At 44.3% G+C, this 18,536-nt stretch overlaps 1 protein-coding gene and 1 long non-coding RNA gene across 2 annotated transcripts in view; one reads left to right on the forward strand and one right to left on the reverse strand.

Moving 5' to 3' along the window:
- Positions 1-2,110: 2,110 nt before the first annotated feature.
- Positions 2,111-6,828, reverse strand: LOC133046140 (uncharacterized). Its single transcript, XR_009690422.1, has 3 exons — positions 6,577-6,828; positions 5,987-6,048; positions 2,111-3,573 (listed from the first exon to the last, which is right to left on the reverse strand). It is a non-coding gene; the product is annotated as an uncharacterized LOC133046140 (long non-coding RNA).
- Positions 6,829-7,012: 184 nt separating this feature from the next.
- Positions 7,013-18,536, forward strand: part of EGFR (epidermal growth factor receptor) — a 209,919-nt gene continuing 198,395 nt past the window's right edge. Inside the window, exon 1 of the mRNA XM_061127612.1 lies at positions 7,013-7,165. Coding sequence (XP_060983595.1) covers positions 7,078-7,165 — 88 coding nt within the window. The 5' untranslated portion in view covers positions 7,013-7,077. The remainder of the gene's footprint in view (positions 7,166-18,536) is intronic.

Consider the following 18,536-nt stretch of genomic DNA (forward strand, 5'->3'; position numbering starts at 1 on the left):
GGCCAGACTACAGCTCCGGCGTGGGTCCGCAGTCAGGCGCTCCTCCGCGCCTCTCTGCGAAGTAAGGAGCCACTGTGTGGCGCGGGCGCTTGGTGAACCCGCAAACCAGGCTGAGCACTTGGCCGGCACAGACTTGGAGGGTCATAGCTCATTTCCCCAGGCAGCTGTCGCAACAAATAGCAGGTTTTTTTTGTTTTTTGTTTTTTTTTTTTTTTGAAGGCAAGGAAAAACACTGGACCTCCAAGTTTCATAATTAGAAACCTCAGGGGAAAAAATCATTGTTGCTAGCTTGTTCCATGGGGAGGCTGAAGGGGTGTTTTGTTTTGTTTTGTTTTTAATGACTAATTCTATGTTCAGATTGTTTATATGACCATGAAGATTAGCTGAAGGGTAAATCTAATGGGCTGCCACTCCATCTAAGGGTTCAGAGCTGAGCCAATGAATTGTGTTTGCTTATTGCTCTGTCTGCATATAAGGAAGGCTACGAAAACCTCCAGGAAATGAAAAAAATGTTACACATACAACCCACAGGTCTGAAAAACGTGTACACAGTAGTTTTTGTCAATTGTCAATTGCTATGTGCTACGTGCTTTACCGGAGAAGGCAATGGCAACCCACTCCAGTACTCTTGCCTGGAAAATCCCAGGGAAGGAGGAGCCTGGTAAGCTGCAGTCCATGGGGTCTAGAAGAGTTGGACACGACTGAGCAACTTCACTTTCACTTTTCAGTTCCATGCATTGGAGAAGGAAATGGCAACCCACTCCGGGGTTCTTGCCTGGAGAATGCCAGGGACAGCAGAGCCTGGTGGGCTGCCGTCTATGGGGTGGCACAGAGTCAGACAGGACTGAAGCGATTTAGCAGCAGCAGCAGCAGCAGTTACTTTACCTACATTATTTTGTCATAATAATTCTGTGGTGGCAAGAATTAATGACAATTTATGGAGACAAAAACTAAGGCTTTTTGTTGGAAAGATTGAATAAATAAAATATGCTCAAACTCACAGTGGCTCAGACAATAAAGAATACGTCTGCAGTGCAGGAGAGCCAAGTTCCATCCCTGGAACTAAGCAACTTTCATACACATACATGCTCAAAGTCCATTTAGTTAACGGCAATTTCTAGATCTTATTCATTTGGTTACTTCACACATGCCCCCTGCCCCATATATGTGTGTGTGTGTGTGTACTTGTGTATAATATATATTACATAAACACACATGTATGTATGAATGTTTATGTATCAAACATAAATAATGTAATACAAATTATTCATAAAATATCATTTAAATATTTAACTAGGTGTTGAAGACCTTTTGTATAAACTAAGTAATACTAGGGTATAACAGAGTAAGAAACAAGCTGGACATCCACGTAGATGAACAAAAGTGAGTTTCTCTCCCGCTCTTTCTGTCCACTGTGTAGATGTGACAAGCTGAAGGGTCTGTTCCCTGCCGTCATCCTTATTCCAGGCCCCGGCTGAGGAGGGGTCCACTCTCTGGACCATCACCAACCAAGGTAGAGGGAAGTGTTGTGGGGAAGTGCACTCTGCCTCTGAAGAGTTTGCCCAGAAATGACATGAATCCCTCCATTAACATGTTATACAAGTCCAAGGCTGTAGTGGGAACAGAAGGTACCATCCTGCCATGGGGTGAGGACAGCGAGACCCCATGGACACTCTGCTTTTTTTCATTGGGCTACAATTAATTGGTCTCAAGTGAGATTACTAAGGAGGAAAGGCAGTGGGCACTTGCCAAATGATCTTAGCATGTGACAAAACTAAGTGCCACCATCAGAACACCTCACTAATCTCCAGTGACACAATAGCAATTTCCTTAAATGCAGGCATCGAGAATTCTAGTCGCATTTGACATTATTTTTACAGTGGAATGGTAAAAAATCCTATTTTTTCGTGGCATTGAGGAATCAGTGAAATCGGTAGAGGTGAGAGCAAATCCATAATGAGAACCACACCTAAAACGTGGGAGCAGCACTATTTAATCAGGAAGATTGATGCTGCAAACACTAATGCCAGGAGTAGCCACATGACCTGTTGGATCAGGCTTGGTGGCATTGGAGACCCAGTGTCCTTTCTGAAAGGGACAGTTATCACCTTTCGAAATGCCAGCTTGCATGAAAGCCCACCCAGTTGGCCAGCACTTTCCATTTTTCAAAAGAAACACAAAATCCACATTTTGAATATGAAATCTCTTGATTTTTAAATGCTGCTATTAATAAATTACTTTAATTGGAAAAAATATTAAATGGACCCCACATAACTACATCTGCATCCTGAACTTGGTTTTCAGGCCACCAGTTGAAACCTCTAGGCTAGTGTTTCTAGTAAGACAAGTAGTGACACCTTGGATAAAATATTTAGTCTCAATTTTAAACCCTTAACATGAGCAAGGCATTGGGTAGAGTCCAGAAACTTTCTACAAGATCCCTGTGCAAATTAATTAACAAAAATCTCAACAATGCCAGAAACTAGAATTCAAAACAAGCTCCTGCTTTTTGAGCATTATTGTTGTTATTCAGGTGGTAAGTTGTGTCTGACTCTTCGTGACTCCATGGACAGGAGCATGCGAGGCTCCTGTCTCCTCCACTATCTCCCAGAGTTTGCTCAGATCCATTACCATTGAATTGGTGATGCTATCTAACCATCTCATCCTCTGTCACCCCTTCTCCTCCTGCCCTCAATCTTTTCCAGCATCAGAGTCTTTTCCGATGAGTTGTCTCTTTGCATCAGGTGGCCAAAGTACTAGAGCTTCAGTAGCAGTCTTTCCAATGAACATTCAAGGTTAATTTCCTTTAGAATTGATTGGTTTGCTCTCCTTGCAGTCCAAGGGACACTCAAGAGTCTTCTCCAGCACCACAATTTGAAAACACCAGTTCTTCAGTGCTCAGCCTTCTTTATGGTCCAACTCTCACATCTGTACATGACAACTGGAAAAGCTTTGACTATACAGATCTGTGTTGGCAAAGTGATGTCTCTGCTTTTTAGTACACTGTATAGGTTTGTGATAGCTTTCCTTTCAAGGAGCGAGCATCTTAATTTTATGGCAGCAGTCACCATGTGCAATGATTTTGGAGCCCAAGAAAATAAAATCTGTCACTGCTTCCAATTTTGCCCCTTCTATTCACCAGGAAGTGATGGGACTAGATGCCTTGATCTTAGTTTTTTTAATATTGGGTTTCAAGTGAACATTTGTTTACTCTCCTCTTTCATATTCATCAAGAGGCTCTTTAGTTCCTTTTTGCTTTCTGCCATTAGAAAGGTATCATCTGCATATCTGAGGTTGTTGATATTTCTCCTGGCAATCTTGATTCCAGCTTGTGCTTCATCCAGCCCACCATTTCGCATGATGTACACTGTATATGCATTAAATAAGCAGGGTGACAATATACAGCCTTATCATACTCCCTTCCCAATTTTGAACCAGTCTGTTGTTGCATGTCCAGTTCTAACTGTTGCTTTTTGACCCACATACAGGTTTCTCAGGAGACAGGCAAGGTAGTCTGGTATTCCCATCTTTTAAAAAAATTTCCACATTTTGTTGTGATCCACACAGTCAACCCTAGAGATAATGAAGAATACTAATGACAAAATTTTTAGTAGTAAGAATGCTAATGACAAATGAAGGCCTCAGCACTTATATGTCAGTATATTTTCCCTGAAGAAGAAGCTGCATCTTCCTATTCTGCCAGAGATAGGCCTCAACTCAGAGTTAAATGCACCCAACTTGACTCAAAGGGAGAAGAAACCAGGAAAGCCTGCCACCAGCACCTCACAGGAACCTCAGCAAGGGTTCTGGGGTCATAGACTCTTACCTTTCAGAGGTGTGTGATCCCTGCTCACAGTGAATAAAATTGTAAGCGTGTAAAAGGACAGACATTTGAAAATATGTCTCCCTCCAACTCCTGACCCTCAACTACTTCCCAGCTGGGGAGATGTCCTCCCCAGTGGCAAGTCTTATATCTTCTCAAAATATATCTTTAGAAGAGCTGTTGAGCACATGTACGTTGAAGTGGAAACCTGTTTTAGAAGCACATGTTCTTATAGAACTTCAGGATTGGAAGGGATCTAGTTCAGCCCTTAATTCACAGCTTCCCTTAGTACTGCTCCTGCATCCAAATCTCTCTATCGATAGACAAACACACTTTCCACTTGGAGGCAGCTCATCCCACTTCTAGAAAACTCCAGTAGTTTACAAAAGATAATTTTTAAAGTTCTGAAATCTGCCACTCTGGTGTTTTTCCTCTTCAATTCTTTCTTTGACCTCAAAGGCCAGCGAAAACAGGTGGCCAAATGCCTTTTGCCTAAAATGGAACTTAAAATATTTGAAGCCCTCCCATCGTCACCCTGCCAAATAACCCTGGCTTCTCCTCCCCTTCCACCGGGTGTGTGGTTTCAGGGGATTCTCTGCCCTGTGCCCTCTAGAAAGGATTGAACTCTTACTTAAAATACTCAGAAACCTCTTCAAAGAGGAGAACTGCTCATTAGAGGAGAAAAAGAGTTTCCAATTTGTAGCTGGCAAAGTAATGAACAAATCTGTGTTATGAAAATGGATGGATGACAGGAGATTTAATGTGGGAAATGCTTGGTGTGCAGGGAGGCTTTATCTAGGAATTTGGCAGTCAAGTAGAAATTTTGGTTGTACTCTCTCTAAAAAGTTTCCAAAATATTCTGAAATAGAATTTGGGGGCCTAAAGTCTCTATGTGCCTCAGGTTTGGAAAAGTGGCAATATGACAGTGACGAAGGACACTGCCAGGGTTTAGGTTTGAAACTGGCCTCATGAATAGCAAGGACGCTTTGAGACTTTGGGCAAGTTATTTACTTGACGTTTCCTAGCCACAGCATCATCTTGCCATAAAAGGCAGACAAGTAACCTTGCTCATGGGTGGTCAGATAAGTGAATTTCTGAACAGTACCTAGTACAGTGCAGTCAGGGCTGCTTCTGCTTTTCTTGTGGTGGAGATGGTGGTGGCAGATTTTGCTTGGGCTATGGCCTGCGATGTGACCTGGGATCACTTTCTTCAGAGGCTGAGTACCCGAGCACCCTCTACAAAGGGCCCAGTCTGGGAAAAAGCTCTGTTCTCTCAGGATATCATTTCTGCTAGCTCAGTCACACAGTTCTTTACTTACCAAGTAACACATTTATGAGTACACACCCCTCCATGTATCCATCAAAGAGCATAAAATCATCCTGAATGTCACCCCTCACATCACAAGCTGAGGACATGTCATATACCTGTCCCAGGAGGATGGTGAACCACTCTTTCCTCTCCAGTCACTGGACCCACCCCGTACTGACTCGTGCGTCACACTGTCTTTTCCACAAATCTCTCCTTCTTGAGACACCATCAGGTCATGTGGAAGGATGTACTGTGAAGGTTATTGCTATTGATCTCTTTTGGGGGACTCATGGGAGAATTCCTGTACTACCCCCAAACTGGTGGTAGCTTCGTGTTTTAATGGACAATATGATCTGTGCCTCCGCACAAATGTTTCTTCAACAAAGGCTTAGGGCTCAGTCTGTGGCCCTTGTGGAGTACATGCCTGGAACTCCTGTGAGCAGGTCAGCTATGAGAAGTACCCCTGGCTGCCCTCCATGCCCACTGCTGTGTGCCCCTGCACTCTTCTCTAGCAGACGGTGCTTTCCTGTGGTTGTTTTTTCACAAACCACTTTAAGTCCTTGCTTGGAGCGTTTGGAGGGGACTGAAGCCCTGGCCTGCAGAATCTACACAGCCTTCTTCATCCAGGGGCTGGATGAGTTCAGCAGGCTCAGTGGTCATCCTGATTCATTAAAATGAAGAACACACACAAATAACTCTACATTTAAAGGAGGCCCAGGTTCCATGGACTTGCTGCCTGGGAAGGAAAGATGCAAGTTCTGCTCCTCCCACCATAGGAAAGGTCCTGCTCTAACTCCATTTATTGTAGGTTTGTGATTCCAGCTTAAATATCAGGGAGACCAGAGCTAACCCACCTGAATGTCACAGTGGATCTTGTGAAGAGGAGCCTGACTGTAGATGGTGGAGGACGTCTGTCCTGGAGGAAGAGGAGCAGTAGGTTAGGGTGGGCTTTGCTGAAGGAATTTAGCTAAAAAGATCCTGCAGCCTGAGAAAGCCTAATTTCTTCCTGCCCAGTCCTTAGTGGGTTTCTCTTTCCCTCGCTTGAGTTACAGCGTGGTTGTCTCTGGGCGGAGGGGCATCTAGCTAGTATTTATGTTAAGCCTTTATTCTAAGCGCTTTGACTTTCTGAAGTGATTTACTCCATGTACCCCTGGCATACTCCTTCGGTGCCCACGCATTCATTCAACAAACATTTTTCCAAGGCTAGTCTCTGCCAGGAGTTGGGTGTCCTTGTTTCATTTGAATTCGAGGGTGCTTGACGCGACCTGAAGGACCCTCGGGCTTGAGAGCGCATCTCAGAGAGCAGGCACCCACCCCAGCCACGTGGGCGCCGCTAACGAACGTCTTAGCTGCCAGGCCACTTCCGATCCCCAACGGGACCCCCGGGTGCTCAGAGGAGCTGGGTGACAGGATAAAGCGGTGGTTTTCCCCCGGGCACCCTTACCTGGCCTTGGGCCTAGGGCTCAGCCAGTTTGCCTGGAGTTAGTACAAGTTTGCTCCGCAACTTGGAGGGAGAAAGAGGGGAAACGGTAACCCCCGCACAAAAGTGGCTCGAAGAAGGCTGGATCAGGGAGACAGCAGGCGCGTCCGCGGGGGACGCCCGGGTCGGCTCCGCACGGCCCCTCCCTGGGCACCGGCCTCCTGGGGCAGCCGCTGTCCGCCGCCCCTAGTCCTGCCGGCCGGCGCTCCTCCGGCGGGTTCCTCCCCGGTCAGGCGCGCCGTCCGCCCCTCCTCCCGGGCCCTCCTCCTGCAGCCCGGCCTCCCGGCGCCCCCGCCCCCGCCTCCGCCCCAGCGAGCTAGAAGTCCCGGCGGCTGGCGCAGCGCGCAGCCTCCGCCCCGGCTCGGTGCGCACGCCCGCGGCCCCACGCGAGCCCTGTCCGTCCCGCGCCGCCGAGACCCGCGCACGGCGGCCGCTGCGTCCCGACCGAGAGCGGAGCCCGGCGCGATGCGACTCTCCGGGGCGGGCCGCGCGGCGCTCCTGGTGCTGCTGGCCGCGCACTTCCAGGCGAGTCTAGCGCTGGAGGAGAAGAAAGGTAAGGACGCCCGCGCCGCCGTCCTTCCCGTCCCGGGCGGCCGCGCTTTCCGCCGGGCTGCGGAGGAATGCGCGTCTCGGTTCCGGGCGGCGGGGCAGCCTCGGGCGCGGGGCGCGGCGGGCCGAGGAGCCCGGAGCGCGGCTTTCCCCTCGGCTCTCCTGCCCTCCGCGGGCTGGACGCCCAGGCGAGCGCGTCCCAGCACGTGCGCCCACAGTCTGCCCGGGGGCCGAGGCGGGACACGGTGTCCACCCCGCTCCCTCGGACCTCCAGGACCGGAGCGGCCCTCCGCGCCCGGCCCCGCACCCGCGCCCAGCCTCGGGTCGGGCTCCCGCCCCAGGGAGCCGTCCTCCCAGAGCCGCCTTGACCTGGAGGCCCGGAAGCTGGTTCCGGGCACCGGCCACCTGTGCTGCGGGTCAGGGAGGGCCGAGGTCCACATTGGCACCAGGGGGCGGGTCGCACCGCGCCTCCACGCCCGGGTGCGGCCCGAGCTGCCCCCGCCGTCCGCGCCCCTCGGGCGGTGGACTCTCCTGAGTGGTGATTTCCCGGGGCTCCCGAGACTCGCCCCCACCTGCAGCCCTTGGGCTGTCCCGGCTTCGAGGTGGATGGGACGGAGCGGTGGGACAGGCCGTGGCCAGACAGCCGGAGCTTGGTGCGAACGCCCCAGGGGCGGAACCCATCCTGGCTGGCTCCCCACGGTTTCAAAACAGGGCTCACAGCAAGCTTTCCTCCTTAAAATCCAGAAATTTTTGTGTTTGCGATGTGTTTCCTAGTTTTGACGAATTTGACATTAAACCAACGGAAATATTAAACTTAATTTAAATTAAAAAAAAAATTGATGTCCGTGATTCACGTGTGCCAAATATCCAGACTGAACATGAGCGAGTCTGGCTTCGTGACTGCCGACCATAAACCCACTTGAAATGAGAAACATGCCTCAGAAGGTTTAATTGCACAATTTCAAGATCGAGCAGCTTGGGTTCCGAGAGTCAGGTCTGTACTTGCTGTTGAGGTCATTGGCACAGGGTATGGTGCTGAGCGAGTTTGATGCGGGAGCGCTAAGGCATAAAGCAGTGGTTCCCAAACTTTGTTTCAAATTACGATCACTTGGGATTTGAAACAGAACAAACAAAAAGCGATGTCTGCCTCCCACCCCTAGACTTTGTCATTTCACTGGTCTGGGGTGAGACCTGGTTGTATGAATTTTTCAAAAGCTCTTCAGGTGCTTCTGTTGGGCAGCCAGGTTTGGAAATCACTGGCGATAGAGGTGAAATCTCTGGCAAGACTGCTGCCAATGTAAAAAGCTCTTTTGGAACATCTGGAGTTTTAACAATCTTGCAAAGGAAAGAGAATGATGATTTTAGTAAAAAAAAGAAATTAGTTTTTTCCATGGAAGTCTCTCCTCCTCTGAGTCCCAGGCTGTGGTCCAGCTCCTGAATCAGTTGACAACAGGATTCCCGCCTGAAGGCAGGTGGCAAGGGGACCCCATCCTTATTTTAAACCCTTGGAGTGCCTCCAAAGCATCACTTTTCTGACTGCAGAAATGTTCCCAGCTCTTTGCTGTTACCCTTCTGAACACTACTATTAGTGCTTAGAGATTCTTTTCTAAGAAATATATAAATACCACTTAAATTGCCTGTTAATCCCATGTTTGTTTAAAACAGAATGTTTCTGAATAGAATAGTGAGAGTAGGTGAACAAATGTTAAAGTAACAGAAGAGAACCAGAATGTTCGGGGCAAATTATTAACAGCAAGCGTTAAAGACCTGTAGTGATCAAATTTGGTAAGTTTTATTCTAGAATATTTACTCATTTTAGAGAGATTTGTTTGGTTCTAAGATATAGTGTCCTTTGGTCTTACTGCACTTGGTCCTGTCAGACACTATTTTAAGTGTCTTTTTTTTTTTTCCATTTATTGTCATTAGTTGGAGGCTAATTACTTTAAGGGTCCTTTTAATTCATACATCAACCATACAACTTGGCTCTTGTCATTATATGTGGGGAAACCGAGGTAGTAAAGTGACTTTCCCGCAGCTTGCAAAAGGCAGATCTTATATTCAAACTCTGGCCCGGGAGCCCTCACCTAGGCGCTGCCTGTGTTGCTTTGTGTGAGTTCTGGTTTTAGAGGAGCCCTGTCAGTGTGTGTGATGTAGGATGCTGGCAGAGGGAGGAAGAAGACTGGGGATGAGGAAGCCACCTGCCCACAGTCTGGACTCCTTCTCCCGGTACTCAGGAGGCCCCTTTTGTGGAAGAACTCTGTCACAAAGTGAGCAGTGAATGTGGAGATTGCTGGAGGAATGTTGAGCAAGCTCCTTGCTTTTGAAAAACAGAAAGGTGGAGATACTGCTCCAGAAGTGATCCTGGATGGTATTCTCAGCTAGGCCATCCTGCCTGGCCCCTCCTCAGATGATATCCTTGGCTCAGTAGATCTGGGCTGTATAAAAGAGAACAAATTTGGGGATGTTGCACCGTATCCAGGATGAAGCCTCCCTTTCTTTAAGGAGACCAGAGGACGCCCACTCAGTACTGGCCTGGAAGCCGGGAGCCTGTGTCCTCATTCCCGCTCTGTGTGAAGGTGGATGTGTCCCTTGCCAGCTCTAAGTTCTGAGACCTTGTTTCTCAATTCAGTGAATGTGTATTGAGTGCATCGCATGTGCTAGACATTACGAGTTAAAAGGGGCCATGGTTATCCTAACGGTTTGTATTGTTTCCAGAGTGGTTCTTTAGGCCAGTGATTAAGTAGTATCTTGCTTTTCAGATCTGGAAAGGAAACCAGAGTCTGTGTGTCTGTCCTCTGTTCACATTATGTAGCTCCATCTAGCAGTAAATGGCTGATAGCTCCCATCGGCTTTGGACTGCCATTTCATGCTTCATATATTCAGTTTCATAGTCCATAAATTTTCAAGAACTTATTCTGAAATTTGAAGACGCCAATTGCCAGAATTCATTGTGCTACATAATTAGAGTCAGTCCATGTGCTGGCACTAACATGTTGTAAAATGTTTTTAGAGGTGGTGTCAATAAAGAGGAAGAATTCTGCCCTGCTTAAAAGAAAATATTCTTTGTTTTTCCTTTGGTCCAGGCTCCAGAACCAGCAGCTAATGTCTGAAACTTTCTTCACAGGAGGGGCAAGCCAGCTCTAACATTAAACTGATGATCATGGTGTTTAAGAGAAGATTGCCCATATTGGTACCCCAAGCCCAGATATGGGGGCAGGATCTGTGATGGGGATACTCAACTTGTAAAAGAACACCTAGAAACTTTCCTGGCCCTTGCCATGTGACTTGCTGTGAAAGTTGTGTTTGTGTGTGTGCGTGCGCGCGCTTTAATTTGGACTTAGTATAGTAGAAATGGGTTTTGGTTTTACTAATGGGGATATGTTTTCAGAAAAGATCCAAGTTCTAGAACAAGTTCTAGGTATTGTTTCCTTGTAAACATAATTCAAAAACTAGATTCTGCTTCTCAAACCCTGTTTTGTTGTCTTCTATCATTTTTGGACATTCAAAATTATAAGAAGCATTTTTTATTTCAGTTAATTGTTACTTGTTTATTTCTGAACCATCAACACATACAGAACAGAATTTACATCTTAGTTTGTTCTTATATGTCATTCCCATTTGCATCAGAGCTTCTGCTCATACCCTCTTTTTCATCTTCCTTCTAAAAGGTTTTTTACCTGAGAAAATTCCAACAGTTTTTTCTTTGCACAATGTCTAAGGGTAGTCTGCCATCCAGCCCATGGGCGTAAGCAGGTGAGCTTGAATTCAGGCAAGGATCCAGGCTTTGAGACTTACGCCAAATAACCGGTTTGACTGAAATTTTCACCTTTTCAGAGTCATCAGGTCCAGCTTCCTTGCAACAGGTTTAGGTAGACACGATCCAGTTGTCTAGAAAGTTCCCTGGGCCAGCTGGGGCAGAAGGGGTGGCTGGGGCTGGTGAGTGTGGTAGCTTGTTTACTTAGCCCCATTAGAAGCTAAGCGCTGAATTTGACATTTTAATCTCTGAAGACACTGAAGTATAATATCAAATGTCTGACCTTGTTGACTGAGCATCTGTGAGTTGCATATGCTTAAAATAAATTTTACTCCTACCAAATTTCAGCAGCTTGCTTAAGAAAGTCATCTGTGAAAGCTTGAGTGTGGGGTAGAGTTTCCTTCTTTGTTCCATATTATACCCCATTTTGATGGGTTCTCATGGAAAAACCCAGAGTCCAAGTATCTTTTCTGACTGTATCTGGAATGTGCTTTATCAAGAGTCTTGAATTGCAATTTAGTGAACTAATGATTGGATGAGAATGTCTCGAACACAGTTCTCCTTTTTTTAATTTATTTTTTTATTGAAGGATAATTGCTCTACAGAATTGTGTTGTTTTCTGTCAAACCTCAACATGAATCAGCCATAGGCATACACACATCCCCTCCTTTTTGAACCTTCCTCCCGTCTCTCTCCCCATCCCACCCCTCTAGATACAGAGCCCCTGTTTGAGTTTCCTGAGCCTCACAGCAAATTCCCGCCAGCTGTCTATTTTACATATGGTAATGTAAGTTTCCATGTTACTCTTTCCATACATCTCACCCTCTCCTCCCCTCTCCCCATGTCCGTAGGTCTATTCTCTATGTTTGTTTCTCCATTGCCGCCCTGCACATAAATTCTTCAGTATCATCTTTCTAGATTCCATATATTTATGTGTTAGAATACAATATTTATCTTTCTCTTTCTGACTTACTTCATTCTGTTCTAGGTTCATCTACCTCATTAGAATTCAAATGTGTTCCTTTTTATGGCTGAGTAATGTTCCATTGTGTATATGTACCACAACTTCTTTATCCATTCATCTATCGATGGACATCTTGGTTGCGTTCATGTTCTCGCTATTGTAAATAGTGCTGCAGTGAACAATGGGATACATGTGTCTTTTTCAATTTTGGTTTCCTCAGGGCATATGCCTAGGAGTGGGATTGCTGGGTCATATGGCAGTTTTATTCCTAATTTTTTAAGGAATCTCCATACCATCTTCCATAGTGGCTGTATCAATTTATATTCCCACCAACAGTGCAAGAGTGTCTAACACAGTTCTTGATACAGCCACAATTGCACCTCTTACTAGGTGGCCAGTAAACATGGCTTTGACTTAGTTTATTTTAGTATATTTAATTATTATCATGTGAATTAACCACTGTTGTTCTTCCTTTGAGTGAAAAGACAGGTGTTATTGTGTATGACAACTTTGGCTTTTATTTGCATTTTTTTTTTCTTTATATTTGAGCCATGGTGACAGTTTGTGCTGTTCAATCCACAGTTTGAGCTCTGGGAATGAATCTGACTTGATACTTGCCCATAAGTGTTTAGAAGTCAAGTAGAGGAAGAGAGATCTACAGATAACAAGTGTGAAAATGTCACAGAAGCAGTGATAGAATTCAATGCAAGATAAAGAAGTCTTCGGTATTCAGTCCTTGCTTGAAATACTGCCTGGAGAGAGGGCTAGGTGTAGCACCAAATGGAAGGATTACTCATTTGAGCCTGTAAAGAACTATGTGTATTTCCCCAGATAATATGATATGAAGGACATTCCAAGAAATGTGTCAAGAGTAGCAAAGTCCTGAAGAACACTGGTTGTCCATTGTGGTGGGAGGTGAAGGGAGAACTGAGGAGGCTGCAGTTGTTTGAGAGCTATGTGTGAAGGGAGGGGCACCATGCAGGTAGGAACTGGTATAATGTATTTGGTGTTCCGGAAAGAAGACTAGCAGGCTGTGGGGAATGGGTTACATGGGCAATGGTAGAAATAGGGAGATGGGTGGGTCATGCAGGTGAAATGCTGTAGCATTTCAGTGAGGGTGCAGAACAAGAGACTCTGGCAGATCTGGAGGTGGAATTGATTGATAATCATATGTAATGAGTATAAGAAAGAGAGAGCCCCAGGATGACACACAGGCCTCTGACTTGGAAACCTGGACAAACATAAATCCATTCACAGAGGCTGCAAATGCCCCAGGAGGAGTAGAGTCAGTTGGTGGGATTTGCGGTACTCTGATGGAAAAGTCCAGGAGACAGTTGGGAGTATACAGGTCTGGAGCCCAGGAGAGTGGTGGCCTTGAATTGTTGTTTTATTAAACATTTCAATGTCTTTGGCATTGGCTTTGTCTTCAATGTCTTTGGCATTGTCGTCAATGTCTTTGGCAGGCATTGTCTATGGCAGTAGAACAACTCACCCCAGCCTCTTTGTCGCCATCCATACCGAGCTTGGCCAGGTTCTAGGTCACCAGCTGCTTTTTGGACTAGGCCACTGTGATTAGCAAGCCAGATTAGGTGCAGTTGTGAGCAACCATATACATTGTGTATGTAAGTATGTTAAGAATCATGTACTTGTAATCCTGTTATCATGTAATAATCATGTAAGTATGTTGAGAATCATGTTAGTATACTGCTGCAAATCGTCAGATGAGAATTCACCATTTCTTATGTAGGACAGCATCAGATTTTTTTTTTTTTTTTAACATGTTCATGACTGAACCGAAAAGACTAGGAGGTGACTCTTTAAAAAAACAAAACAGAACAGTAGCCTTTGAACTTTGAACATTCCTCACCAAGAAACTTCTGGAAAAAAAGGATGCCCTAGGTCAGTCCAGTCAAAATTTCTGGAGGATGGAGCACTGAACATACCTTTAAAAACTCCCTGGGTGGTTGTGAAGCGTACATTAAGTGGTGTGTGCAGCTTGTGCAGAGAAGTTTTGTCTCTGTTTCCTGACTCCCGCTTTTCACATATTACATGGGTTTCCTCAAGATCAAGGAACTGGTTTATATTTCATTAGTAAATGAGCCTCATAGTTGCATTTTTTTTTTTTTCATGAATTGATACATGAGAAGTCTAGTCCAGTGGCTTCTAAGTATGTCCCAAGACAGCAGTAATAGCATCTTGAACTTGATAGGAATGTCCATTCCTGAATCCTCAACCCAGACCTCTGGATAAGGTGCTGGGGGTCAGGCCCATGATGTGATGTGCACCAGGTGGAAGAGCTGCTGACGTGCTGTCTGCAGACCTCATGCTGGGTTCTGAGTTCACTGGAGGAGCACGGTAACTGTGTCTGGCCTTACTGGATTCATTGTTTGCAGCTGAGTGGGGACAGGGACACGTGTAGTACAGCATCTCATGACAGACATGATGGGGTTTGATGGGAGCCCAAAAAAGGAGCTGCATCTGTCTCTATGACAGTGGCAATGTCCCCAAAAGAGGACATTTAGTTGAACCTCAAAGGATGAGTTTTTTTGCCTGGTCTCCATGAGAAGGGAAAAGAGAGAGGCAATATTGTGGCTGGTGTTCCTGCAGTGGGCCCACCATGACTGGACATGTCATACATGCCGGGGCGAAGGCTTTTAGCATTTCTGCTTCATTTTCTTGATAATCATAAGGAAACTTACAATATCAGAAGTAAAGTGCATTTAAAAAATATAATGACCATTTGGTCATGTTCTTAAAAATTAACCAGATATGAAGGATTGAACTGAATCTGGACAATAGTTGATAGTTTTAACATTCTCCCCAGTAGCATGATTTGTCCCTAAAACTTGTTGTGAATAAGAAAAATGACCTTGTCTGATCCTTTATTAACTCCTACTACAGAAAGCAAAGAGAGAATGAAAACAGAAGTCTGCATAATTCTGGACACAATAAATACTTGTTAAATCACATTGAACTCAGAAAATCTCTCCAATTAATCGAGCCTTGCTCACTTGTAAATTCTAGGACATCTGTTTCCTGATTCGCTGTTGAAGGCTGGTTTACCTGTTTATTTGCAGAGGCCATTTGGAAACAACAGGCAGACATGGCTGTTGATGCGCCTCGTGTACACATTCCTGCCTTTATGTGGAAAGAAATAGGGCGGAGGTGGCTCTAGACCACTGTTCACTTAGAGCATTTATGAAGGACTTTATTTCAAATGCAGCAAAGTGATACCTGATGGTTTTACTACTACAGACGCCCAGGCCTGCTCCTAGGGGGTGATGTCATGATGGCCTTAGCAGTTGTAGTCCCTTACACATGAGATTATCATGGCCACTGGCTAAAGTTCCTTTCTTTTACTCTAGGTAAAGGCTTCTTATTTTTCTTGGAGAAAACTGACCCCCTGCTTATCGTCTCTCCAGGATGACAAGCTGAATATGTGTGAATGTGTATGAAAAACTCTGCGTGTTTTACTTTCTTTGCCCTCACTCATAAATTCATCTCTAGTGTCTGGAGTAGAAACAAATCATTTATTGGACCTGTGCAAGTCCTTTAGGACAGGCAAGTGTTCCCGGAAATCTCTTGTGATTGTAAACGGGATTTCAGAAAGTTTTTCAAAACTTTTTTTTTTTTTAAATAGCAAAACCCTGTTTTACTTACTTATCAGCAAATGCTGAATACCTGAAAAATGTTGGGAGATTTCATTGCCGTTCTTTTTCTGCATTTACACAATATCTCTTAGCTCATTCATATGTGTCATAAACCAGAGTAGATGGCTAAAATTGTGCTAAACAATATAAATTAAACTTTTTTAAGTTTGTTGTAGTACTAAGTTGCAAGAGCCTTTTTTTTTTAAACTAAGGTATATCTTAATGCAATACTAGAAAGTTTAAAAATTAACATCTCTTTCACAAGGAAAAAAGAACCCAGAACTTCCAATTTCGTCTACTTTTGATTAAGTCCAGATGAATGACGAAAAAGCAAAAGGTGGTGGTTGAAGCTTTATTGTATCACCTGTTGGTGTTTAAGGTCCTGATTTTAAATTCAGTGCGTTTCAAGACTTTTTCTTGGTTTTGATTTGCTACAGAGTTAATAAAGAATAAGAAACCTTTCCTTGTAGTTACTTCCTGATTGCTTTATCTCTTACCATTTCCTAGTACTTATGCCTGGACTGTATTTACAAGTAAGAATAATGTATTACCTTAATCTCTCCTCCCTTCCTCCTCCTCTTCTCCCTTTCTTTTGTTTTTGGAAGCTGCTATGAGTAAGCCTTTGCAGAGAAAGAAAACTTTGACAAAAGATCACAATGAAAAACTTTGATAAGTGACTTAAAGGTATAGAATATATTTTTTTAAGTTAGAAAGTATCAAAGACATTCATACTTACGATTATTTTTAGTACAAGTAAGCATATTCACGTATCACTCCTTGAAAAGTGGCATTGCTCAAGGCCTTTGTCTCAGTATGCGGCTTAGTGTATTTTTTCCCAGTAATCTGTTGTTAGTTACAAGGGGGAAGAGAAAACAGGCTAGAATCTACCTTCCCAGTTTCAACTTCCATAAAATAACTAAACCAGATGGTTCTGAGACTCCTGCCAACTTGAAGTATCTATGAAATTAAAAGCAAATCTAAATGCATGCAAGATATATATTTAAAAACACTGATAATAAATGTATTGTCCCTATAATTTAGATGCTAAAACATTGATGTCATAATAATAATAACAGCTTGCATTTGTAAAGCACTTCACAGTTTACACAATGCCTTAATATCCGTCTTTCCAAGCCTCCTAACAACCCCACAGGATGGAGATAATTATTCACATTTGAAGGTGCAGGACTCAGGCTCACAGGCATTCTGCACTTTGCTGGAGGTCTCTGGACTAGTTGACACTTTGGTGCTGAGAGCTTTTCCTGCTTCACAACAGACCCTGTTTTCAAACTACTGTGTCAGATGTGCCCCAGACTCTCCTTACGCCTCCTTTGAGACGGGTTTTTAGCTGTTGATACCTCCTATCATTTTTAGTCCTATTTGTGAATCAAAAACTAACAGTATTCTTCAACATTTCTGTTATACTTCTCTTACTTGTATTTAACGCCTCTCAGAAGTTCTGTTCAGCTTTTGTTCCTTTCCTATTTTTCCTCATGGTTTGAAGTATTTTTTGAGAGTTTTCTTATATATGTGTTAGAGTAGCCTCTTTCATAAGATATAGGTAGTGAATTTATGAGCCTTGAAAACATTTACTCTAGAAATTAAATGTATAACTTTATTGTAAAGAGTCATAAACCCTCAAGGGGATGTGGGTTCGATCCCTGGATCTGGAAGATCCCCTGGAGGAGGACATGATAACCCACTCCAGTATTCTTGCCTGGAAAATTCCGTGGACAGAGAAGCCTGGAGGGTTGCAGTCCATAATGTCGCAAAATTGAACAGGACTGAGCGACTGAACACACACAACACAAACTTACTTAAATTTGCCAGACCTGTAAATACTTGAAGAAAAATGAAGAGAGAAAGTAACTTGATAGAGCAGTTGGATCAGTTAGCAATGCCTGTGGCAAAGTGCGCTCATTTACCTACACAGTTCTGTGAAGAGTCATATCTGTGATTTAAATGAAGCACGTACTTCGGTTCATTAGGGTGTGTAAACAGCTATTAGGAGAAGATACACACTCAGTAAAGAGTGTGCACTGCAAGATGGCTCACACCCTTTACACGAATCCATTCTGGATGGTATCATCCTTGGAAGCATGGACTTGAAGGAGAAATTATTACAAAAATAAAACTGTTCCACTTTGGGGGGCTTTGTTAGTTAAATTGATGGAACAAGGAATGTGACAGTGAATGGGTTCTTTATGCAGAGACACCTTTTCTCAAAGAAATTCCAGATACAGTGTTTGTTCTCCTCCATTATGAAGGAAAGGACTTTTGTTTGTCATTGTTGTTTATTCCTAGCATAGTGGAAACTTTTCAGTACTCCAGCAGAAATTCCCCCAGAGCCTGTTTATATTTCATAATTATCAAGTGAAATAGGAAAAAGTTCTGTACGTAAGCAGAATAATTGGTCTGCAGTTGCTACCTCTGTATTACAGGTGTAGGTCTGTCACTGAGAGAACACGTGGTCTTTGCAGCCTGCAATGGCACAAACCCTCACAGAGAACAGGCAGCTAGTGTGTTGATTTCTGGGCCACTTTAGTAACTGAGCCTCTAAGTCTTGTGAAAGTTACTTGGGCAAAAGCTATGCCATTTCACCTTCAGTCAGCAAAGTCTGCCCAGCCAAGGCACAACAGAAAGTTAAGCAATTTGGTGAAACAGAACAACATAAGGAGTCAATCAGATGAATTGCCCGGTTTCTCACTTCACTTTCAGCCTCTAGGTACTCTTTTTTGTTTAAATGCACATTTAACCTTGTGCCTGGTTTGGGGGAGGCAGTAAGTGCAGAAGTCCCAGGTAGGTGGAGGATTTGGGTAGGTATCTCAAATCCACAGTCCCTCAGGACGTAGTGATTGTTCTTAAAGTCTCGAGTAGAAAAGCTAAGTTTTTAGATTGTTGAGCAGTAGCTACTAACTATGCATAATGTTGCCCAGTTGCAAAAACAAAGCATTCAAACTGTAGCCAGGAAAATAAGTAGTCAAAAGTTCCAGGTCTGAACCATCCT

The sequence above is a fragment of the Dama dama genome, chromosome 24 (assembly GCF_033118175.1).
Source record: "Dama dama isolate Ldn47 chromosome 24, ASM3311817v1, whole genome shotgun sequence".
Lineage (NCBI taxonomy): Eukaryota > Metazoa > Chordata > Mammalia > Artiodactyla > Cervidae > Dama > Dama dama.